General features: G+C 40.6%; 1 protein-coding gene across 6 annotated transcripts in view; it reads right to left on the reverse strand.

The window, feature by feature from the left end:
- The window catches only part of GLIS1 (GLIS family zinc finger 1), a 207,496-nt gene that overhangs the window by 100,601 nt on the left and 79,951 nt on the right, over window positions 1-26,944 (reverse strand). For all 6 annotated transcript variants that reach the window (XM_054212399.1, XM_054212395.1, XM_054212396.1 and 3 more), the window contains exons 2-3: window positions 10,752-10,950; window positions 3,354-4,455 (exon numbers count right to left, since the gene is read on the reverse strand). In XM_054212399.1, coding sequence (XP_054068374.1) covers window positions 3,354-4,455; window positions 10,752-10,903 — 1,254 coding nt within the window. In that variant the 5' untranslated portion in view covers window positions 10,904-10,950. The remainder of the gene's footprint in view (window positions 1-3,353; window positions 4,456-10,751; window positions 10,951-26,944) is intronic.

A 26,944-nucleotide genomic window follows, 5' to 3' on the forward strand; every position in this document is an offset into this window, starting at 1 on the left:
ATGAACCCCAAATTTAATAAAACTAAAATAACATGAGTTAAGTATGAAACATAACAGGATATTGCAAAGAGATTAGGTAGTTTCCTTTAGACTACTTGCAGAGCCCAAGGAAAAACCAAACGGAGGGACACAATGACGAGAAGGCACCACTTAATTAGAATATTTAACTGAATATGAAAACAGAATACTCATAGTACCGGTTTTGGCAATGAAACACAGCGAGCAGAATATGGACTCGAAACGTCAGTAGTTCTCTACACCAGATACTGTTTTGCCTGTCGACTGTCTGTAGCAAAGAAAGAAGCAGGCTTGCTAAATTTAAACCAGCTGTAACGATGAGAGTGTTACAGTTGGACTGAAGGAAGCTTACCTCATGAAAGTATTGTGGAAACTGCTGTTGGAAAGATAATAAAAGGATTAACTGCAGTTTTAGTGAACCATTTACTTTTCAATCAAAATGTCTCATGTATTTCCTGTTCTCAAGTAGCTTGAATTCCAAAATTCCTTTGTCTATTACAGTACATAGTAGCAAAGCCTGTCATAAGAAATTAATAATTTTACATGGAAAAGTACTTTTATGTATGAGGGTGGGGTGCTGCTCACTGTTAGCTTCTCCTGAGCAGTTCAATACCTAGGCAGCCAGTAATCTCACAGAGAGGAACAAAATCAAGGGCTTAAAAAGAAAGTACAATGGGTAATTGTGAACAGTGAAAGAAAATCTCCACTACAAATACCCAGAGACGTAAAGTTACTTTAACGGGGCTACAGCAAAAACGAAACAAAATCTCAGACCTCTATAGACCGAGAATGAATTGCCTTCTTAATTTGCAGGAATAACAGCACAATTATTACCACATCAAAAGAAAAGCCATCATTTAAAATGACATGACATCACTGCACAATGAAACACTGCACAGCAACCCTTGTTTAAAGTGGAATGGAATTTGCTGGGCAAATAATCCCCACTTGATATTAATAACTTTAAGGAGCCGTGTTGCAGCTTTGGATCTTGTCCCTGCTAGATCAAGGTCTTTCCAGGGTAGAAAACTAAATTTGCAAAGACGACATATTTTTCATGTGCTCACTTGGATCCAGCTTTACTCCACACAGGATTCCAGGTTGTATCATTTAATATATGGATACCTCTGCTGACAGTGGAAGGCTCTTATTTTGGGAATAGAAGAGTTAACTGCAAGTTGTGCAATTTAAAGCTCCTAATTCTGATTGGGCCATTCCATGTATGGGAACAACTACAATATCTGCTCAAATAAAACAGATCTTTATGTACTTACATGCCAAGGCTATAGACATTGCTATAGACATGTGCTATAGACATTCTTGCATACTTGTACTTTTCTGCTAGCCGCCCCCGACACATGTGCCATGAAGGCTGTCTGCAGTATCACATGCAAAGGTTTTTCCAACCTATTCACAATGCTAAACCTTGAGATGTTATCAAAACCAGGTTCTTTAATGCAGATGAACATAATTGCAAGGAGGAAATTTTTAGCATTTGCTAAGATATTACATGATTTAACGTCTCTGGTTTATCCAGTTTCCTGTAGGAATGGGACTGTAACATTAGAAATCTGCTATACAATACCTGTCAAATACGCATTTTGCAGAAAAAGACAAAAGTCACCTCATCCTGGACTCTACTGAATCTTTCAGCATCATAGTAAAGCTAATCAGGGTTTCACATTTTAAGCATTTCTTTTAAAAAGTGTGAGATAAAAGTGGGAAGAATATTGATCTCATTCCAGATGATAAAAACACCAAAACCAAAAAGTAGGCTGAAATAAAATCTGTAAGTATGCTTTCACAGCTTACTTATATTTTTGCTTGGAAAGAAGCAATTAACTTGCATTATCCTTTGGTGATTTATGACCAAATAAAAGATATGGTCATATCGTTGTACTTGTGCAAATTGTGATTGAGCTACTTCTGGAAAAGAGCAAGTCAGTTCTTTCTCTCAAAGGAAAAAGAAACAGGTAAGTCTTAGAGCATTTCCATTTTATCGTGGACAATTTGATGGTGTTGTCTAAATATCTGCATTGTTTCCAGTATTACTTTAGGGAATACCCACCGAACGGTGCAGACATTAAGATAACGTTTTTCATTTATCCAATGGAAGTAAAAAGATAATCAGGATGACCACTTACAGAGAACATCTCTGTAAAAGATTTCAAATACAGTTGTTTTCTTCCTTCTCCTTTCCATAACCACTGCAGGCCAGCAAGCTTTTTCTTGAACAAATGAGAAAAAGGAAGCTTTTTATATAAACATTTTTTCCTATTCCTCCATAGAAAGCTACAGTTTGCCATGGAAAAGTTTGTCGTGATCTAACTTCCTTACAAGCATTTTCCATTATATCATTCTCTGATCAAAACAATAAAATAGACATATAGTCAAAAATTCTGCCTATCAAGAACCACAACCTGCGCCCATAACCATTCCCTTTGTACTTAGTGGTGCGTGTGTGCCTGTGTGTATGTGCATGCCTGCACACACGTGCACATGTGGGTGTTACAAATAAGATGTTCCAAATTTCATGGCCCAATTTGGAAGCTTATGTCAAACTTGTTTTGCTTCATCTGTTTCAGTCAGGGTCTTATATCATTGTTGTTTCAAACATGTGGAAAGCTTAATGGAAGTCATTAACTTTTATTTTAGTTTGGCCATATTGTCATCATGGTAGGCAGATGCAGAGATGGTGTTATTCCCAAGATCCTCTTTTTGGAACACTGAGGTTGTTTACATCTTCTTGATCAGAAGAGAACAATGGTTTTTACTTATTTTTAAAGCTCTGTTTTGCAAATTAAAAAAGCCCCTAACAACCTTTGAAAATGTAATTAAAGATATTCTCTTTATTCTTTTAACTGTTTAAAATCCTTAACAAATTTCTTTTTCTTTTCTAAACTACTATTTGAAACTTCTGCACTCACAACCCTATGGGTTATTGTTCAGCTGAAGGAATGAAAAGAATTTCATTAGATGTGTTTTATGTTTCTTGATTAAAAATGTCACCCGAGGCTCAGTGACTTGTTTTACGCTGAATGACTGCTGCGTGCTTTGATCATCACTTTATTAATGCTTTAATGAATATTAAAAAAAATAAAGCACTGTATTAGAAGTTAAGCTCTCGTATAAGGAAATTGAATCCCTTTTCCAAGAACTACAGTATTTCTTACTCAAACATTTCCTTCTAGATTAAGGTTTTCTCCGATTCCCCTTTAGCCTGCTGCAGACTAAGTTACAGGAAAGCACAATTATATTGGAATAAGATTGAAGAGAGGGCAAGAAAGAGACCAGAGTAGTATGTTTCTATTCAAACAAATATATTCCAGACTTACCATGCACTTGTTTGGTTTTTCTCCAGAATGAACCCTCATATGAATCAGCAGTTTGTAACGAGCATTGAAGGGTTTATATCGGCGGACACAGCCTGCCCAAAAGCAAGTGAAGTCCTCTCCTTTCCGCTGGTCAATGTGAGTCTTTTCTATGTGTCTGACCAGTTCGTCTTGTTGGTCGTAAGTGGCACTGCAGTCAATCCACCGACAGACCTGTTTGCCATTGCTGAGCTCCTGCTCATCCCCGTCGCTGGGCTGAAGGGACTTCGGAGACATGGAGGTGTGTAAGTGAGGCAGTGTCCCTTGAGTTTGGCTTAGTTGCTGGTGTAGATGGTAAGGGGGAGGCAGCCCCTGCTGATGTCGAAAAAGATCAGCAGTGGAGGAATAATCATCAGCTGGTTCTTGTTTTAAGAAACTCACCTTCTGGGTGCTGTGCGAGGTGTTTTGATGAGGAATGCTAGTGCCATTCATCATAAGGCTGAGGCTTCCATTCTCCTCGACTTGCTGCATTTGTATCTGCTCACAGTCACCTCTGTCACATTCAGCAGAAATAGGTACAAGACATGCTGGAGGGGAGGGAATACTGCAAGGGTTTCCAGGCTGAGAGCAAGACTGGGGCCGAGAGGATTTTTGAGCACTGTGATGACTGGTCTCCACAGGATGAGAGGAAATGCCAGCTGAATTAGTTCGCAGTCCATTCACACAGGTGACCAGTGACGTCTGTGATGTGCGGATGATAGCTGTAATATCAATTCCTTCAGCCGAAGACGGCACAACAGAGATGCATCTCTTCTTCAGGTTGCTTGTTTGTAGCCTGGCCGAGTGCTGAGGGGTGCCAAGTGACAAAGAACCCAGGGAGGAGCTATGTTCATTATTAAACAAGTAGGATGAAAGTGAATTTGTAAAGCTATTATTCATTAGGTCTATTTCAGGATGCAGACTACTGGAGGCTCTCAGCTCCATCCCCTCCGTAATCCTCCTATGTGTGGATGCCTCAGACAGAACCTTATAATCACTCGGGCATTCTTGTTTAATGTGCTGAGCTGGGTGACTTCCATTCAGGCATGGAGCAGCAGAATCTACTGAGTCTTGAAACCTTGGTGACCTGTAATACAGTTTTCATTAAGCATCGCTAACTACCACAGGATTTATGATTTTTGTACAAGAAACAACACTTGTTAAGCCCTGGAGAATGGAAGCACTTGCTCTCTGCTGAATATAGCCTGTCTAACGCAGCAATTACACCAAAAAAATCTGCAATGCTTCCTCTACAACCCTTGTAAAGGCAGCATCGTTTTACACAGGATTAATTTTACACACTGGGTTACGCACGGAACAGACAATCTCCCCTCCACTGCTACAGACTGTTCATCAATCACAATCTAGGTTTTCAATGCATAATAGATTGGGCAAAACAATAGCTGAGAATGAAGTTTGAGAGCTTTGGGCATTTTTGAATTATTCAAATATCGGCATTTTCCTCAGAGCACACTGGGAAAATGCCTTGGCTTCTTGTTCACACAAATCAAAAAAGGCTAGCTGAGCTTTGCTTACATGTCAGAGAGATGCTTTCCTTCACTGAATTAAAAAAGGAGCAAGATCAGTGTGGAAAAACGGCATACAAAGAAAGAACAGCTTGCTTTCCACCAGTGATCCGGAGTCGATGAGAGATCAGCTGAGTATTTGCTTCTAAGAGGTCTACAAAAGATAACTAAGAAAAGTTCACAACCAGGAGATTTAAACTGGCAGACTATGTATTCCTATTTCCATTTACCCTATTAAAGTCTACATGGGTCTGCAAATCAAAAGATTGTTCTGCAGAAGTGATTTTTAATCTTTTTTGATGTGTGCTGGATCCAGCCACTCAGGAAGCGGAACCCTGAGGAACCCCACATGGACATTTCAGAAAAACACTGCATCTAGGAAACATTTCCTCCTAACATTTTCTTCCAAGCAGTTAGCAATTGGTTTATGCCTTAAAATAAAACACTTTATCTCAGCTATAAACATTTACTGTGGATGATCCAACTGTGATTTTTTCTTAGGACCAGCGGGTGTTCCTTACATGTCCCTAAAGCGCGGTAGGGTTTAACTTATGGCTTCATCACGCAGTAATGTGCCAGACCCAGAAGAGGAAACAGTACATCTGTGTGCAGGAAAGCTGTACCTGGACTAATAAACCCTCCAGAGAGGTGCTCCATGGCTCTTATGCTGACATGTTCCACTTAAATGAATTTTATGCTTTTTTGATGCTAGCACCACAAAAGCTGAAAAAATCCCGGCCATTTGGCAACTTGTGTGTGACACCACAGCTAAGACAAATCTGACACATTTTAACGCATGGAACACATACGCATAAGGTATTTTGGACATATACATACATTAAACTGTGAAGCTGCTGAATAAATTGCATTTATTTTACGACTTGGATGATTTTATCACTATTATTTCTATTAATCCACCACTAACATTAAGATGGGAAGCTGGGACAACTTCTAACACTTCATTGGTAACAGCTCTCAAAGAACTACCAATTAGAAAAAAACCAAAACAACAACAAAAAGCTTCAAAAAGGCTTCCTTCCCATGAAATTAAAGTCAAAAATTACACCTGTCTAAGGCACGTAACTGTCAACACTGCATTCACTAGTGACAGGTTTCTAAGCTCCAACAGTTTGCAGCCAGTAGGGCTTGATATTAAAAAAAAATGTTAAGGTCATGAGAGGAAGTGAAATTCCCCACCATTCATTGCTACAGAACAATCAGATCTTGCATTTGCCACCAGAAGTTTAAAAAGACTACATTTAAAAAATTTAGAAGTTTCCATAATCCATTAGTTATAATTCCTCCCTTTAGATTTCCACAGTTGGTCTCAGGGTAAACTTAAAGCACCTGGTTTTGCAGATGGTAAATTTAAAAAAAAAAAAATTTAAGATTTTAAGATTTACAGAACCATGTGTCTGTAAAATATGTGGCATAGGCATACGTAAAAACCTTTTATTGCACATATTTGGGAAACCCTGCCCTGCTTGCTTGTAGCTTCATTGCTCAGTAGAAAGTGTGCTGGTTTACACTCATTCTGAGAAAGGTTTTATAGCATACCGTGCAGGCACAATATTTCCTATTACTTAGTTTCTTCTGTACAAGAACTCTTCTAAATAATTCCGTTTGTATCATAGTTCAGTGGTCCCAAAGCCTCAGGCTAAAGTAAACACAACACATTTCTTACATCATATAAAGCTAACCCAAGCCTTGCGTTTCAGCCTGTGATAATTGGTGTCATATTATTAAGCTTTACGTAAAGCTCCCATCTTTCCAGAAATCCACGTGAGGAGTTTAAGCTGGAGGGAGCGCAGAGTACCTGCAGGATGGATACAAACATCCCTGTCCTGGGAAACAATACATTCCCGAAACTCCCAGCAACATCAATCTGCATTTCCAGCACAAGATCGTACTCGGACTCAGGACTGTATTGCTCTGATGCTGCAGTGCAGAACATGAGACACACTAAAGAGGGGAGTTTTGAACCAAAAGGCAAGTTGGAATACCTTATTTCAAAAGCAAATGGGATGGAGGCCCTGAATTCATGCTTCCCATTGCCACAGCCGTGTCTTATCCATGCTCTGCCTACATAATGATAAGCCCAGGCTGCTCGTGCAGATCAGAAGCAAGCCTTTTCTGGGAGCTACAGTTTCCTCTGCAGCACTGTATATTTAAATACATTATATACCCTGTGTTAGCTAACTCTGCTGGGAGAATCTGGCATTCTTTCAATCTACCAATGTTTGAGTGTTGGGGCACTTCATGTCAAAGTTGCATTAATGCAAACTTTCTGTATTCCTGGCAGAATTTTGCCTTCACTGTTGTAGGGAAAGCCCTGCTCATTCCTCCCAGTCCTGGGGGGTGGGGGGAGAAGGGGCACACAAACAAAACTGCTAGGAAAGAGAGACAAGGTGTCTGGCATCCAACCTGCTGGGTGGCTCCTCTTATACCCACTGAGTATTTGCTCCCATAATGGCATCTTGCTGTTAAAGCCAGCGATTGGATTCCAGGCCTGATACACGCAGGCAATACTGGCTGTAAGGATTTCATAATCTCTGGACGGTAGCGAAATATAAATTCATATGAAATAAACAGCCAAGAGGTGAGCGAGAGGGACAAGGGATAGCAGAACAGTTTAAAGAGCACTGTGTGGACATGTGGATCAGCATGAGCAGCTCTGGGGGCTTCCAGATGAACGACCCTGGGAGGGAGTGGGGTCAACAGGAGAATATGCCCCACAAACCTCTCTTCACAGGGAGCATCCATGTACTAGGGATGGACAGTCTGAGGCACCAGAATTGCTGCTTAAGCAGATGAAAGCTGAGCGTAAGGCCTTTGAAGAGGAACAACAGCCTCTCAGAGGATACTGAGGCAGTGTTTCCAAAGAGACTCCCTTACGTGGTAATTGGAGCCAGAGCACGAGGCCAGTAGCACCATGCCAGAAGTACTGCAGTTCCCAACTGCCCTCAGAGGAAAAGACGACTGTATCTGAAATCTCCAGATTATTTACAAAACATACATGCCTTCAATTGCCACTGTAAATGTGCACTCAGTGATAACTGACAGTTTTAAGAAGCTGGAGGGGACTGTTCTGCTGCGCATCCAGGGACCCTTTGCAACACTATCTGACGGCTCTGATGTCTTCCCCGGGTTCTCTGTGCCGAGCACTGAGCACAGAGTGGGCGGGTTTGCCGTCTCTGATAATGGATTATTTGACAAAAGGCCAACACTAGCTGTGTGCTGACTCCAATTGTGGTAAAGAAGGTATTAGGACTTTTCCAGTCCCACACACATTGCATTCACAGATAACATGTAGCAGCAATTACGTTGCACAACTTAAAAGCTATTAACTGAGTGGGGAAAAGGGGCCAGGAAGAAGAGGGATGGTGATTCTTGGAGTACGGCAGTCAACCCTAGAATACAGTTTCCAAGAGAAAGTGATCCAGGGAAAAGCTGAAGGGGATAACAAGTTTCAGTGCACTGAGGGGAAAAAAGGACAAAGCCAACCATAACCCCAAATCCTGAGGGAGATTTTGGATTGCTAGGGGAGGTGCCATCTCATTTGTTTGGGTTTTCCTCGGACATTGCATGTCCTAGAAATGCAGAGTCATTCAAAGCTCAACCCAGAGAGATTGTTCGAATTTGTACCTCCCTTTATTTCTGTGCTGGTCACTAGAGCTGGACAGAACACCAAATAAGAGCTTGCCCTGACTTCTGTGTGCTCAGATATCTGCCCATTCCAGCCCTGTTTCTCTCACCTCTTTTGATTTTTCCCATCCAATGCAGGCTGAAATCTGGGGGGCACAGAGCACCCTTGGCTCCCATTGACTCCACTGAGACCTGATGAGTGTTCAACCCCACCTCAGTTATGTTCTCCTGTTTTCAGATCTTCAGGGAAAGACCATGTTTTCTGTTACTTGCTTGTTAAGAACCCTTAGCATCACAAACACCATGAACAGAAATGGTCCCAACTGCTGTCCGTCTTCTCTCACATGCCAAGGTTTTGGCTCTGTACCATGTGTCTTGTGAGTAGCAGGGTGATCAAATTAGACACTGTGTCTATGAGGTCCATAGAGCAGAGCTGGGCATTGGCTTTACCTTGCAAATCCCATGCAGACAAAAGTATAGGCCAAGCGGACATACAAGCAGAGCACGACCAGTGGGACACAAACAACCCATAAAGGAATGGAACGGTCCTTCGAGATATTCTCCAAACATTTCCAAAGTGTTGCTTAGAAGCAGCAGAGCCTCAAGGTTTCAGACCATGCTACAAAGGGGAGGGAATTGGGCCTATCACCTGCTACTTTCTCATGTCATGCAGCAGACAATCCTTTATGTTGTTCTGGGAATCCTCTTCAAATGGGGGCTGGAAGGGGTTCATATTTCTGAGGGTGGGTACTGTGATGCCCGGTATGCAGGTATCTGTCATTCCCTCATTATAGATTTTACAAAAAGGTTCAAAAAGATCTAAGCAGAGTACTCTCTTCCTCCTTTTGTTTGCTCCTGCCCTAATTATCTTTGTTTCGTAATTGTCCTCACTGACAGAATTAAAAAAAAGGTTGATAACTGCCAGTCCCACATTGAGCCATAAAGAAGCTAGGAGGGAGCAGACTTACAGCCAGCTGCAACAGCATCTACAAATCTTTGTAGTGATAGCCGAATATTTTGTTATGTGGCATGGATATTATTTGTCCTTTTCAAACAAACAAGCAAGCAAGCAAAAAGCTCTTTCCACTTGCTTGCCACATTGTTGTGCTGCCTCCTCCTGAAAACACAGATGTTCTTACCCCACCAGTAAATGGAAAAGGGGAAACAAGACATAAATATGTATAATAAAATCAGAAACAGTCAGATTTCCAGTACCAAGCTATAGGCCATATTTCCTCTTGCTGTGACTATGGAAATTTGGGCTTGATAGTTCCATGCACAGAGTGCCAATTATTCCAAGTATCTAAGATAAAGGCTGCAACTTTATTGAGGTTTTTCTTTTCTACAGCTCTTCAAAAAGGTCAAGATTATTCTGTATTATATCCCCTGCCAAAAAGCAGTGTAATTAAAATAGATGGACAGATTTTAATTTGTAGCAGGCTTCTATTCACAATGGATGTCTGTTTAGGGTACTTGTTTAAAATCTGGTAATGTTAAATTTGTAACAACAACAAAAAAATAATGGAGTTCTGTGTTTTCATATAATTAATTTATAGCAAATGTTTAAATAGAGATTCTGTTCATAGCATATCCAACTACAGTGTATATATCAAAACCAGAGACCAAATTTTCACATTACGGCCTTAAAAGCAAATACCAAGGATGTGGCTGTATGGGAACATTGAAAATACTTCATTAAAGGAAATGCTGTAGAAATAAAAGTGGCATTGGCTTCCTGTAGGTTTGATGGTGGAATGCCAAATTGCCATATGGGAGACATTGGTTTGAGAGTAAGTATCATCCCTGCCTTCCACGCTGCAATTTGGAAACAACATGGCATTGGGTTGGAGGGTGGCGGTACAGAGGAGGCAAGTCTGACCCTACTTAAGCCCCTAGCAGAACACTCATTGACTTTGGAGCGTGCTGGAAGAGCCCCCACAGGGAAGCTGTATTTCAGCTTCAATTCAGGGGGCTGTGGCTGCACACACAGTGACTCCTCCTGGCACTGCCTTGCACAGTTGTCTGTGCATATGTGCATGTCCCTGCAGCGCGAACCTGCAAACGAGCAGTGCAGTTGAATCAGCATCCAAAGGACTTCCAAAATGAAGTAAAAGCCAAATATAGCACCCACGGATGCTACCGGGAAATAGTTCCAACAAAGAAGCACTCGAGAAGAGCAAGGTATATCAACTGATAAAACTTGCAGTGATACCTTATATCCGAGTGCGTCAGGTTCAGCTGCCCAACGTGAAGCAGTCTCTCACAGGACAGTGGGTGGTCTCGCATAAGTGAGTTTCCTGTGTGGATGAACAGACCTTGTCTGCAGACAGGTACCGAGCTACTTGTCATCTCCATGTCCATCATGTTCTTCTTCTCAGAGATCAAATTACAATGACTGTAGCCACCGTTCACTGTCAAAAAAAGAAAAAAGTCATAAGCCATTGACTAAGAACTCCTCATTCTCATTACTTTGTATGCTCATTTGCATATTTTGTATGCTTATTTTGGATCTCCTTGTAAAATTCTTGTAAATAACATGGCAGTGGAAATGAAAGTTTTGACAAGGAAGCAAAAATTAATTCCAAAGGAATGTGGATCTGTGAATTATGGTTGTTTATTTCTCTTTTTAAGTCTTGTGGCTGTTTTACACTTCATAATCTAACTCAAAAAAACTTAATCTGATAGTTTGCCTTCCTTCTGTGTATTTTTATGGCAGAGACTTGCCTGTGTTAGATTTTGCAGAGAGATGTTTCAGAGTCCCCTTATTTTCAGGGAGAGGAGAGCTCTGAAAACAGTGACGTAAGTGAAGTTTTTCTTTGCAGACAATTATCTCTGTGATTATGACTTTAGATGGGCATGTTTCTACTTTACTGTCAGGTCAAGAGTGTTAAAAAATGTAACTAATTTTGTTTCGATGTATACATTTAACTGTTATTTTCCAAGTAAGCTATTATTATAAATGCTAATGCTAATAATAATAATATATTCTGCTCTGGTGAATATTAAATTTGACCAGACTTGGAAAAACAGACTAGAGGTATAGCAATATTCTTCAGAAATATAAATATAACCACAAATGATAATCTATCTAAAAAGAAAGGACAAAGAATGAACTGAGAATTTAGATTGCATTGGTCAAACACTAGCAATTCCATTTAATTTAAAGTATATTATATTCATCTCACCATAGTTTTGCTGTCTCTGAGTTTTACCCAGACAATACCTATGTCATTAAGCGATCCCAAAATGGGTATCTAAGATGAGCTCATGCAACTTCAGGACATGTTTTCTTCTTCCCCTTGACTATAGAAGGTACCTAAACTAGTAACTTAAACTGAGTACCTGACTTTTAAACAGCTGCAGTTGAGTGAAATGAATAGTAGCCATATGACTTACAAACATCCTTGTAACTAATAACCTACTTTACATTGCTCTCAGGTCTGGGCCGCCTTCTACTGAAGCCCACATTGGACCTGCAATTTACAGCACAACTTCTACCATTTCGACACATAATTTGTGGTATTACCCAGAGCAGGTATATGTTGATAAAGACTCACAGAATCAGAGAATGGTTTGGGTTAGAAGGGACCTTCAAAGATAATCTAGTCCAACTCCCCTGCCATGGACAGGGACATCTTTCACTAGATCAGGTTGCTCAAAGCTCATCTAACCTGACCTTGAACGCTTCCCTGGGGAAGCTGTCCCAGTGTCTCACCACCCTCATCATGAAAACTTTTCTTCCTTATATCCAATCTAAATGTACCTTCAGTTTAAAACCATTGCCCCTTGTCCTGTCATTACAAGCTCTAATAAAATGTTTTTCTCTATCTTTCTTATAAGCCCCCTTTTACATATTGAAAGGCTGCTATAAGGTCTCCCTGGAGCCTTCTCTTCTCCAAGCTGAAGAACCCCAACTCTCTCAGCCTGTCTTCATAGGAGAGGTGCTCCAGACCTCTGATCATCTTCGTGGTCCTCCTCTGGACTTGCTCCAACAGGCCCATGTCCTTCTTATGTTGGGGGCCCCAGAGCTGGACACAATACTCCAGGTGGGGTCTCACCAGAGCGGAGCAGAGGTGCAGAATCACTTCCCTCGACCTGCTGGCCACGCTTCTTTTGATGCAGCCAGGATATGGTTGGCTTCCTGAGCTGTGAGCGTACATTGCCACCAATACCCCAAGCTGCTCTCCTCAGGGCTGCTCTCAATCAATTCATCACCCAGTCTGTACTGAGCTTTACACCTACATAATATAGGTATTACATAGATTTATAGGTGTAATACTGTATAATTAACCAGATATCACAGTATCTAGTTAATTATATTTTCATTATATAAGGGTAAGTAAAATTGTACTCGTGAAGTTTTGCAATCACTGCAGTTTTGTTACCTTGTTTATGAAGTTCCAATCAGAGATTGTGCTCATTTTAGTCTATTACTGCTTCAGCACAGCTCCTCAGAGCAAAGGTACCCTTAACATACTTGAACACCAGTTTCCTCTTTTGGAGATCTGCTAATGCTTGCGGACTTGGCAGTGTTAGGTTTACAGTTGGACTCAATGATCTTAAGGCCTTTTCCAACCCAAATGATTCTATGATTCTAATCCTATAGCAAACGAGAGCCCGAACTGCTGTGGTCCTCTATAATTACAGTCAATGAGGTAAGATTCTGATTGCTTTGAAAGCAATGAGAATCACGTTCAGGGTATAAATGAGAAGAAACAGGTGACTGGGGAAGGCAAAAAAGTCTCTGGTAACTGGAGAATATGTGAAAGGGATCACAGCACAAAAGTCCATTCTCCTCCACTGGCTGGGCTCCACAGCCTCCCCATCATGCTCCACGGCACCATTGTAATAGCGAAGACCATGGCAGATGAAGACGTAGTCCAGGCAAGCATCCAGACCCATAGAAAAGAGTGGGTACATGTGACACCCAAATTACAAGTCTCATGAGGCATTATTGTGACATTTCCAGAAGAGAATTCCATTTCCAATGAAAAGTTTTCAGTGTTTGGCTGATACATTACATTTCTTGACCATTTATTTATTTGATTATTATTTTTTAAGAAGTCAGAATCTTTAAAATTGGAAAAACAATAACGGATTTTTCCTACACAGCTCCATCACAATACCAAGTCATGTGATAAGTCTGAGGAAGTGTAGGCCAGCATTATTTTATATAAACAAAAAGCTCACGTAAGATTTTTTAGGAATGATACATGAGAGTTTAAAGAGAAACCAATTTGTATTTAAACTACACAAAATGGGTTACTAGCCTTCTTCATGGTAATTAGTATATATGTTCTAGTTATTTCAGATTTATATTCAGAGACCTGAATTCACTGATATCCTGTGATTGTTCTGAATGACTCCAAAGAGACTCAGAAGCTGTACAGAAATGTAGCACCTTTTGGCCTGCGCAGGGCAGTCAGTTATATTCGGAGGTTTTGGACCGAGGCATTTAAGATCACTTTGGAAGCCTCTCAGCTTATAGTGGGCATTTGTGACAATTAGGTCTGCCCTGCTTGTAATCATGACATAAATTATCACTATATCCTCTGGAGTCCACAGCTCCATCGGGCTTTATTCCATTCCTATTCTGGTTCCATCCTGTCATAATTTAACTCACTTCAGGGGTAATACCTACCTTAGCAAGACTGTATAATCAGACTTGTGGTTGTTAATTTGGATACATTAATCACATGTAAAGGGTATCTAAATACACTGTTGAACATCAGTGAAATAAGTTCTATACACTTTTAAAGGCCACACCGCCAAGAGAAGTTGATAAATCAGTCATACCTACAATACCCAATCCACATTTCCTCACTTTTTCCACCAGCAGTGTTACCTGGAATATATTCAAGATGTATCTTCCCTCCAAAATACTGTGGATTCTTTTAAAATGTTTAAGATAAGACTCATAATAAAAACACTTTCCTTCTTTCATTCCAGCCAAATGATACAGGTCTGAAATTCATTAGGGCTCCATTAGGGCTTTCTAAATATGCATTTTATCAATTTTATCATATTATCAAAACACAGAAACTTGAAGCTTCCACCAAAGTTCCGCAATACCAACTGTAACACACACTGATACCTGTTTGTGTGAAGATGGAGATTTCCTAGAATAACATGAACATTATCCCTGTGCTGTCAAAAATTATTATCTTCTCTTGTAGCTGTCAAATCAGAAAATACATTTCTCCCCGCAAAGGAATAGAACACTTATGTTAAATCCGTGAAATTATGTGTTCAGCCAATCCACCGTGCATTTGCCTTCACAAAGTACCTTACAGATTTATTAACAAGAGCTAAAACAACAGCGCCTTGAGTGAAGTTGCACTTGCATCAAAGCCCTCCGAAATGTGCCCACCACATGGGAGTTGGAACAATGACGGACAAGGAACAACACCAGTGGCACACTTTTTTTTTCCCCCGCAGCAACTAAAACAAGAACCGAGAGATCATTTCTGAACACAGAAAACCAGAGTCTACGTTTGACTGTCCAAGCACATGTGAAAGCAAATTCATTACCTCTGAAAAAAAAAGAAAAAAGTCTGGTTTACACCAGTGTAACTGAGAACAGAATCTGGCCCTTTGACAACTGGCTGTTTTATACAATATTAATATCACTGGCTGGCATACACAAGATTTAAGCATTTTCCATGTCTGGAACTAGATCTCTCCTTTCACTGGTATCGAGGGGCCTTTAACCTACATACTCTAACTTACCAATAACAGATGAAAAGAGCTCATACTCCCTGCCTTATACCAGAGGGTTCACCCTGCTTTCAGTACAACCGTAGCTATTTCATAAATCCCTATAAAAAAGTAATCCTAATTTACAGAGAGTAAATCTAATAAAAGCAGAATGGTTTCCAGAAGGATCTCGTGGAAGTAGAATCCATCAAGGTAACTTTTGTCTTTCTCTTTTTCTGTCCTGCAGTTTTGATTTATATCTTTACATTTAAATGCTTGTGAAGGGAACGGAAGAGGTTGATGCAGTAGTGTGCAAAGGCTGCAATCAGGCAATTCCTTCCATATGAGTAATCAAGTTAGTTCAATTTTGGACATCTTGCTTCTTTCATTCTGGGGTAACTGACTTTGGGGGAGTTTTTTCTTGAATTATGCCAGATTAAGTCATGAGAGAATTGGTCCCATTGATTGTGATGAGGCTACACACCTCAGGAAGGACACTAGGAACTGCAGAGTCAGCCCTACATTTTTTGCTAGGGGTAAATTCTTCTAGAGGAAAACAGAACATCTCCTCACACAAAGGGAAACCTGTCTGTGCAACAATGAGACCAACCTTTAAAACAACCCTACTAAAAGGCAATAGCTCTCCCTCCTCCCTGGGGAACATCTTGTTTACCATTCAGGAAGGCTTCACTCTTACTGATAAAATTAGCTATTAAGGCTGTAGATAGATAAGAGCAAGAATTTACCCAAAGGGTAATTATTCAACAATAAAGATGTGTTGCAGTGCTTTGGAGTTTACCTAATTAAGGCCAATGAACAAATAACTAAAATGATGTAAAATTGAAATGACTCACATTCAAAATAGAGATAGATTTGAAATATTTGCCTAACATACTTAGATATCCCCAGAGCATTGTGGGTTTTGCGGCGAAGACCAAACTAGGTCATTTGCTTTTTTTTCTTACTGCTTCATTCTCTTTAATTACTTCTTTTTTAAAAAAATTTTGCCATTCTTGGTTTTGTTTGGATACGATGTCCAAAATTTACCACGACAACACTCAGAAACGGAACGCTGTTACTGGCAGCTGGATGAGTCACGTGAGATGAGTGAAAGATCAAACAGTACCAGATTTTCCTCAAACAAGTGAAAATCATCCGTGCTGGAAAAGGCCATCAAAGCCCTCCACTGAGAGAAAATTATTAACTCAAAAGGTGCCAACCCAGCAAAGCCATGTATCGTAGGGAAGGCACTGCACCCATACTCAGCAACCCATTCCACATAACTAGCGCTGAATAATCTCCATTGCTGTATGGCTGGAGTGACTGCCACAACTCCTATACAGTCAGTAATTTAACAGCGTCAAGAGAGATGCACAGCACTACGCTGCCCGCTTGAAGGCTCTAATGAATGAACAGAATGCTTCAAAACACAGAATCTTCCAAATGATTCATGAAAATACAGCATTTTCAAAATTTTCAAAAACAACAAAAAATCAACACTTTCTCAAAGTTTTTTATGCCTGTTATGCCACTCTCTGCTGTGAATGGGAGGGCTTGCCTTAATCCTACAACACCAAGCCTGAGGGGCGGAAATGTGGCATAAAAGCTGGAAAAAAGATACTATAGTTGTTCTTATACTTCCTAAAGGCAAGTGCAACTCTCTGAGCCAGATTTCCTATGCCTGGTGAAAAAACACGGTTTCTCCTTTAGTTTCAGTGAAGCACTATCAGAAGGGTTTGGGGCTATTTTTTTTTCTGTTGTGGGCATAGCTTAAGAGAAGGGAAGAAACTTTAGAAGTAGGCTGGTGTGATTAGCTGTATATGACATTACAGCCCTACGCAGACCATACCCAAATGTAATATCGTTATTTTCACTTAGATCTTCAAGTTCATAACAAGATAACCTAAACACAGACTTCCAGATCTTGGCCCAGAGACCCAAAAGATGTTTGGATCTTCTCTTGACCTCTTTACAGTCATTTGCACCACCTGGTACACAACAAATCTCTAGACATTTGGGCTTCTCACCACTTGAAAGAGGAAAGTTCTGCACTTTAAGAGATTTTTGCAATAATTTCTAATTCATTACAGCACTTCCAATAACATGTTATTATTAAAGATTATCTTTTTTTAAATTACACAAACAGTATGTAGTCTCAGATTGTCCAACCATGACTCTTTATGTAGGTAGATGTACACTCTCACAAAGCTTTGTAAATTCTACCTTTTTATTACAAGCTATAGTTTTACCCTGTGTATTTCTGGTAGTTCCCTCTGTGTTTTGATTTCACCTCTTTGTGGTATCAGTACTATGCACCCCTAAGTTTCTCTCCTGGGGTAGAAGGAGGCAAGAAACGCCTTAGAGCTGAATAACCCTGGAGCAGTGCATTAAGGTGCAGAATTCCTTCTTTGTTCCATTAATTATCTGAGTCTTCTGCAATACACAGGTAGCAAATGCAGGATGTGAACATGGTGCTGAAGAAACAACTACATAGATAGTGACTATCAAACAAAATCAATGTTACACAGAAAAGTTACTTAAAACATTCAAATATAATTGTGCAGTTCTTTAAACCTGTTGGGCAGCCCATGGGGTCAAGTATATTGACTTTAAATACGACCATTTATCACGTACAGCTCCTCTGGTTCATTTAGACTGGCAAAGGAACAATTCTTTTTCCAAGGCATCAAGACAAGAGATCTGTTGCTGTTTGTCCTTACTTGAAGACTGAAGTGGCTAACAATAACAGCATTAAATTTTCACTGCTGCATTCAAGAGTTCATATCGCAAAGAAGAACAAGGCAGCTCCCACCACATTCCAGGTTCACCCTAGATCTCTGTATGAGTTACAACCTGTTCACGTTTTAAGGCCTGTTTCATGCAGCTGGTAGAGACTTGGCTTCACTTTTTTATAATGCCTGTACACTATCTTAATAAAAACACAGTAAGTGAGAGCCAAAAGATTCTTTATTAGGGAGCAGACCTCCCTGTATAGTGAGAGTCAGGTGAAGACACAAATTGTCCTACATTTGTGTATCGTAACAGAGGTGACAGGTCCTCTGCCCATTTGAAAACAGATACAGCTGATATGAATCTATAAAACATTAGGGTTAAAACCAGCAGTATTCAATAAGATTAGAATAAAAAAGAAGTAACTCTTTCTTCCAAGTTTTTTTGAACCATCCTATGAAATACTATAACAGAAATACTTATTTCTTTACTTTCACATTGATATATGAGTGAAGACAGAAGGGCTAAGAAAACTCTTGTAAACTAAAACAACCCAGCTAGGGAAATAAATTGTGGAGTATTAATCTTAAAAACTTGTGAAAGATAAATATAACCCATGTGTGTCTTTCCAGTAGATTCTGGACCCTAAGTGTTGGCTACATCTATATTTGTTATTTCATGTTCAATTTATTTTTAAAACAAGTTATTTGGATTGCATTTTATTTCTGTTCTGTGGAATTTCTTTTTGCAGACTACACACAATATTTTAAAAGAGTGAATGAGTAGGGTTGGTATTACTGAATAAAGAAGCATGGTTGATTTTATTACATCAATCTAACTTAAAACAATCTGACAACATTTCAGTAATTTAGAGATTTGTAACCTCTTCACCTTTGAGCATGTGGATAGATATGTCTCCCATATTTTATGTTTTCATGATATTTTAAAGATAATCTTGGAGTCCAACAGGCAGTTGAAGAAGGCAGTAACAATACATTACATCTTTCATTGCCAAAATGGCTTGCAATGTTACGTAGTTTAGATTCCCAGCAGAGACCTTCACAACACTTTTTGAAGTTAGCGAGCATGGCCAAGATTCAGGAAAACACATGCCATGTGCTCAGGTTCCAGCCACTTCACAGCCTTAGCTGATGTTCGGAGTTAGGCTTTAGATGTGTAAGAATATAACCATTTTAGGCAACAGTGAATAGATTGTCAGAGAAATAAAATAACTGCCTGCTATCACAAGAAGTCTTTCACTGCACTCAGGTTTGAAACTCAACATTCTTGGCTTCCTATTTGGATCTCAGACCTCTAAGTTATGCCCCCAAACAGAGCTGAAAGCAGAGTGAAAATGACCGTTGCCCTCTTTTGTGGCAATCACGACAAAACCTTTTGCAGCCTGATGAAACACAGGTCTTGTCATTAAATTCATTGTTACAGAGTCTTCTCATCTTGAAATCACCTTTTGCCTGTTGCCAGGCAATCTGAAAAATATTGTTCTCAGCACATCTGGCCTTTTTTGTGGTCAGTTATCCTTCCTCACAGCTTGGGTTTTAGTAACAGGGGGAAAAGACATTAAAATAAATGTTTTAGGAAAATATTAAGCCCAACAAACATTATTTTAATTAAAAGGAAATCCTAAAACCCTCCTAATGGGCACTTGGAGAATATAAGCTCTACGTAATGAAATTTGATGTACTTTTTTTTTTTTTTTTTTTTTTTTTTTTAAGATGACTGCGCTTGGAATAGGTCTAATTCTCAGTATTTCTGTCAGGTAGGATATATCATTATGATTCTCCTCGCCCTGCCAAACACGGAAGATGGGTGCCTTTGCCGCCTTATGAGTAAACACGTTTGAAGGAGACGCAAATATAGCCATTGGCCCCATTCTCTTTTCCCACTTTTCCACTCCTCTCCATTTCGATTTCATTTCTAGGTTCGGTTTGAAACCCTCTCTTCCACTGACATCTTTAACCCTTTCCAACCTGTGCCTCACCTTTTGGTACATGTTCCAGGATGACATAGATGCAAGACTGCCACCACACTGTACTAAGCTGGCTCTACCAAATCCATTGTACTATATAGATGCACAAATTTGAACCCTAGTTGACGCTGGACACACTATGTGGGTACCAGACAACTGTATTTTTCAATGTGAGCAACACGCATAACACACAGAAGCTGCTGTCAATCTGTTTGGTTTAAACTCCCTGCTCTCACACATGAGATTGATCAACAACCTGTGCTCTCAGGGACCAGCTGAACCAAGATGAATCAATCCACACCCCCTGAAAAAAATGCCATTGTGCATATTGGTGTAAGGTATAAGACAACTCTACACCATTTAGGGTTATGTACACACTCACCTGCCCTTGTCCCCTTTGGTTTGTCTTTTTTGTTGCTCTAAATGGACACCACCAGGGTATTCACAGCAGCCTGTAGTTAGATGGGGCCTGTAGGTTAAAAGAACTCCAGAGTGACTCTTTCAAGACAGAAGTTCACATATTTTGTGATGAGGGTACTTGAATTGTTCCTATTGTAAACATGCTTTCATCATCGATTATGTGACTCCATTGAAAAGACAGGATCTTTCCATACATGCACAGTTTGAGATTATCTATTCCTTTTGGTTTTTTCCTCTAAGTCATTTAATTCACTAATAGCCAGAGCATGCCTACTATGAACTGCACGTGGGTTATTGCTTTCCCATTTACTTATTAAACCCTGAACTTTTAAACTACCAGATCTCCACTCCCCTATATTTTACGTAGTCCATTTAGTCTCTCTTTTCCATGGAAGTTCTAGCCAGCAGACCATGTAAAGACTCCGCAGGGGTATATGCTCTCCCAAACATTTGAAACACAAGGATGTGCAGGGAATGAAAGCTGGGGTTTTGCCATATGGCACCTTGCATGTGTCTTGTGTAAACATACATGTCTCTATGTCCCAAGAAGGAATTTTACGTCTGCCTGGCTCAGCAGTACACTATATATATTAAAAAGGAAAAAAACAACCACCCATACTTACAATGGAGCACAACAAAAATTATTTCTATCAAGATGTTGAGCTCAAAGATTTAGAAGCCTAGAAGCATCACCAAGTCAGTAAAAGCCACAGAAGCTAATTACTACAAAGACAGAATCACTGTAGATCATACAAGGTCATGCAGGAATGGTAAACTTTAAACAAAGGGGAAAGCTAATAACTAAAAAGCATTTTGTTCTTTTCAACGCAAGTTAGTTGGAGGAAAAGGTCTGGTGGGATGCGGATGCCCAACATCTAGTCTTAAGGACCTAATTCTGATGCACGTATTTGGAAACCAGTCTACTCATAGTCAAAGATACAAAAAATGACTCATAATAGGAATGAAAATGCACTGGGAGTCTAGAAAGAAGCTTCTACGTTGCTGTGTGATGGGAACACTCCTACATGAAAGGGAAGACAATGGAGGGGTGATAGTAAACCTGCACTGCACATCAGCTTCCAGCTATGGGTCATCTTCCATTTTCTGGCCCTCCAAAAAGTGCGAAGTAAGCTCCTTTCCTATGAGAGCCTTCATGAGTCTCTCCTCTCTACCAATATCTTTGCTCCAAGCTCACTTGTTACAGGAGCTTCTTCCAGACATTTTTTCCTGGTTCTTTATATATCAGAGTGATTAAGAACTACAGTGAAAAGGCATTTGAGGGCTGAAGACTACACATTCTCCTAATGGAACTTGCATTGGTTTCTCCATTCTCTTATTAAAAAACAGACATCCTCACATACATAACCTCCATCTAGACTCACTGCAGATCTCTCACACTTACCAAGTAACCTACATCTCCAATCAACCTCTTTGTGCTCTTGTGTAAAACAAGTTTTTACAATGAAAACTCAAATTGCTACCACAAACAGGCAACCATTTCACCTACGCGGTCTCCTTGATCATTTAATGCTTGATACCTAATACAGTAATGGCTTCTTTGCAGCTTAGAATTAACACTGCCAGAAAGAAAAATTCAAGACAAACAAACAGTTTCCCCAATATATGCTGAAAAGAGCAACAGCCTACCCCTGCTACTTTTCATTTGCTGTTTTCATTGTTTGACATTTCTTTCTGCCAAGCTTTTGGCATTATTTCAAGGATTGATTTGAAATATATTTAACACCAAGTGATTTGCAATGTTGTTTTCTATTTTACCAGAACTATGCTTGGGACTAATTCTATTTAAATAGAATTTACCCTTCTGCACTCATTGCCAGTGAACGGGCCTCTTGCAGGCTCTCCACAACAGAGTGCACTTCTCCCTAACTTTACCTAAGTCTGAAAATAGCAGTAATCTATACCTGCAGTCTCAGGATTGTAGATATATGCAGTGCCTGTTAAACACACACCTTAATGTTATCACCAGCGATAACAGTCTACTGAACGACAGTGTCAAACATACAAGTTATTGGTGCAATAAATACCTATATGCCATGAAATACAGTAAGAAGAAAAACTCTCCTCTATGACTTAAATACAACTAATTCAACTTTGCAGCATAAAACACTAAGCAAAAGCTCTCAGGAAAGTGCACCTACTTGCACACTGTCCACATTCCAGCATTATGGCATTCTCAAAACTCTAATTACAGTCAACTCTTCAGATTTACAGCATTTTTTCTGCTGATCATCCCCGCCATCAAGAATACATGAAGAGCATGAAATCATTCTAACACGCTGATCTAACTGATCCAGTGAAACTAGAGTAATGCATTAATCATATTGTCTTCGGGTCCAGGTCTGGTCTGGTTGTCAATCAGGAGTCACTGCCATAGCCAGTGAAATAACACTGCTAGAAGGTGAAAGATCAGACCTATGAAGTCTTCTAGAACTATCTAAAGATGCACACTGGAGGGATGAATTCTAACATCTCCACTTTAATAAAAGCTTCCAGTGCTCCATCAGAGATACAAATACTGCAGCCAGCAACTCAGTAAATATTGTTGACTAACCAAACTGAGCAGAGAGCCACAGACAGAAAGGTCGTCTTCTACTCAGACTGCATTTGAGAGCCTCATATTGAGAAAGTTTAGCTTCTTACAGCTCTGGGCAGATGTCCCATTCCTTTCTTCTTTCCCATCACCTTGGGACACTGCTAACCTTGACAATGAGGGTGAGGATTTATATCTGGAACATACATTTTATGTGACTTTAGCGCTGGAAAAAAAAAAAGCCAGGTTAAAAGCAGTGGATATGGAAATGTTCCCATAGCAGGTAAAGTGTGTTCAAAAGGTGTGCAAGGTTCCCTCAATCTCAGGACAAAAGAGCCAGAAATGTGCCCTGTAAGAACTACTACTGAGTGGGAAACAGAGACCCTATGGTGAAATGACCAAGTTTGTGAATAGCAGGCATAGCACAGGAATAGAGAGTGACTTCCAAAGACCACACAGTTTACAGGCTGAACCCAGAAAGAATGCCAGTGTGCTCGGTGCATTGTATTTCCTGTGGGATATCTGCATCTAGTTTAACCACACGCTGTTGGATCTAGAGTGTATCTTTTAGAAAGACATCAAATCTCAGGGTGGAATGGAGAATTGCTTCTGTGGCAGTTTGTTCCATGGCTCTCAGCATGAATTTTATATAGCTTGAACTTGTTTGACTTCAGTTCCCAGGCCCTGGGTCTCGTTACGCCTTTGTGTGCCAGATTAAAACACAAGACGTACCTGGTACTTTCTCCCACTGCAGATAATTTTAGACTTTGTTCCTACCTTTTCTTCAGTGACTAGTTAGTCACTGGCCTTCTTTTTTCTTTTCTCACAGTATAGTATATTCTCCAGATCATGAATCGTTTGTGTGGATCTTCTCTTAAACACAGCCAGTTTTTCCACGGAACCTTGTTAAATTGTCAACACTAGAACAGTACAGTACTAGAATCATTAATAACATAAGACAACAGTGTTGTTTTGCTACTTCTTCCCAATATGTGCCTAAACATAGCTCTCCAAATTTTTTTTTATTTCTATTCTGCTGTAGCATCAGAACAGGAACTTTTGTTTAGCCAGCAAACTCTTAACGTTTCACCTGAGGCTACCTGGCTGGGTCCTTTAACGCTCCCAGAGTTTGGGGGAAGGGAGAAGGATGGTTATTCTGGTTTTGTGTGTGCGTGACTAATACAAGTCTCTGCTAAGAAATAGAATAAAGTCACCAAATTATACTACTGTGTCTCCAAACTTAATGACCCAGAATGAGTTCTGCTGTCGATGGGCCTAACTCAATAGGCACCACTGAAAACAATGGAGTCCCCCAGTGTGCGACCAAAAAAGAAATAACAACTTTTTAAGGAATGTAGCAACTGCAGAAGCTCAGTAACCACTTATGAAACTGAGGGGGGAAAATCAGCCATTTGAATTTTTTGTTTACAGGCAAAAAGGGCTCCAGTAATAGAGTCAGTGAGTGTGAGATTTCTGTTGTTTTAATTAAGCCTTTCTTAGGTTTGCCTTGTTTGGTTTAGCACAAGTTCTGCAGAATACATCTAAACCCTATGGCTGGTTTGCAAAAGACAGCAGAGAGGGAGTAACTGAAGCCATTTGAAAAATAAAGGAGCTGGAAGCTGAGTGTGTGTGTCATCCGAGCCCCACGCTAAGCCATGGCCTTTTACAGCTAAAACGATTGCCGACAGAGCAGAGTACAGCTCACAAAAATCCATATTTACCTGGCAGAAATCCATGTGATCCTGAGCACGCTGACTAAGAAATTAGCTGAGATGAAGGGGGAGAAATGCAACCTCTGGAAGTTCCCAAAAAGAGAAAACCAAGGAATTTTTCCTTCTCATTGTCATAGCCCTTCATTTACATGGATCCTGGCAGACAGCAAGAAGGAAAAGATGAGAGCAGCCCAGCTCCAAAATCACTACTCGTGTACAACAGGAGCAAGTATCATGCATTATTTGCACTGTAAAGCATTAGGAGTAGTTTTCCAAAAAGAAAAGGAAGGAAAGAAGGGACTAGCAACAGCAAAGCTGGGCCACCTCACAGCACGCTGCAGGGATCTCTAAGCTGGCGTGACTTGAGCTACCAAGTTCTCACGCTGCAGGGTAACACTGGGGGGCGGTTCCCACCCCCCAGTAAGAAAGGCTGTCTCCAGAGGCTGTATTAGCCTGGGTCCAGGGCTGGCAAAACGGCTCAGAGCCTGGTTCAATGGCAAGCCCAGATGTCAGGCGCTGTGCTGTTGTCCATGTGCGCTTACTCAGTGGATATGCTTAGAAAGCACTAAGCTCTACAGAAACACCAGGACGTGTACTGCAGCGACTAGTCCCGCACAAGCTACTGTGGCTTTCCAAAGCTCAGGTCTACTTTCCCTGTACGTCAGGGCATTTTCCTCTTCTCAGTCACTGTGGAAAGTACCTTGTTTCTGTGTAACTGAATCCCAGCCATGTATATATAGCTAATGACTGGTTACACCACACATACGAAGAGTCACATTTTGCTAACTGCATAGGAAATAAACAAGCTAAAAAAGAAAACAATTACTGGCTTTAGTAGGAATCTCTCTTGACCTTCCTTTTGGACTCAGACCCTTGATGCTAAGACTGCTATGCATTACAGTCGCTGTCAGGCACAGGTACCGCCTTCTTCAGTTTTGCTTTCCCTTTAATGCCTATTGACTTTTCTTAACTTCCTTTGCTGCAGAACATCCACCCAGCAGAGGCCACGGCATCGGAATTACCATGGTCTGCTTGGGATCATCCATGGCCTCATTCCTCACCCCCAGCTGACTGAGGTGCAGCCATGGCAAAGGAGCTATCCCCACCTTTTACCTCTGAGACACAGGTAGTGGTTGTCCAAAACACCGAGACATGGCAGAGCTGTGAGGGAACCTCCTCAGCACTGGAGAGGGACCATTCTTTCTACATACAGTGAGAACTGTGCAGTTCTACTGCTATTTATGTATTAATACTGCCAAAGCACAAAGGATTATAATGCCATTGCAGTTTATTCTGCATATGAACGACCAAAAATATGACTTCTGCTTCAGAAAGTTCACAGCCTAAGAGACTGATGGATACAAGCAGCAGAGCACAAAGGAATGTGGAGCCAGTGCCACTCAGCACAGCAGCAGTGGCCTTGGCACAACTGTAGCTTAAGGTTTCTACATCTTTTGTCTGCATCATGAGCCAAACACAGCATGTCAAACCTCTTGACATGCAGTAGAGACAACTGCAGTGCTGGGCTTAGGTTGTGGTAGTAAAGACCAGAAGTTAATGGTTGGCAGGAGAAAGAATGGGGAAGGGCGAGACCATGAGAAGAGGCAGAGAGAGAGCTCACACACACACACTATGTTCTGTCCCTGCAACCCATGCTAAGAGCTAAGGGAACCCGTCATACTTTAACATCAGTGCTTTGAGTAAAGAAGGAAAACAAGTTTCTCGTAAACATCCTGCTGTCTGGTGACTTGTGTCTCCCTCTGCTCCCCTATAGTCTAAGGCAAGCCCTGGTTGCAGCAATGTCTCCAGAGGTGATGTGGTGGCTTGCACACCCCTGTGTGTGTGGGCACTGTGAGTCTTCTCTTCCAGGGAAGCAGTAGCTAATCAGTTTTTTCAGTCGTGGTTGGACAGGGACATTTTGTATGGAGGAGTAGAGACAGAAGGGGGAAAAAAGGAAGAAGGGAAAAAAAAAAAAAGAAAAGGAGAGACTTACGCTGACAAGTGGCTGGTGGGGATAATGACCCCAGTCAGAGTCCTTGTGTTCTTATAAAAAAACTCTTGACAAACCCCAGCATCTGGTAGTTCAGCTGTGGGTTTCCGCTGTTTATTTTTCTATTCCAGTGCTCTCATCCCTATGCACTGCCTGTGCCTAGCTCTGTTAAGCATTCCAAGTGCTACAGAGCATAATTGAAAGAATAAAAACCCCAGGCTCGGCATCAGGCACGTACAGAAAAAAAATGAAACTGCTTAAATCCTTCCTTACATTGATGAGAATGCAGGCAATAGTCCCCCAGTGCCACGCCAGGCAG

Source organism: Rissa tridactyla, chromosome 8, assembly GCF_028500815.1.
Source record: "Rissa tridactyla isolate bRisTri1 chromosome 8, bRisTri1.patW.cur.20221130, whole genome shotgun sequence".
NCBI classification, from domain to species: domain Eukaryota; kingdom Metazoa; phylum Chordata; class Aves; order Charadriiformes; family Laridae; genus Rissa; species Rissa tridactyla.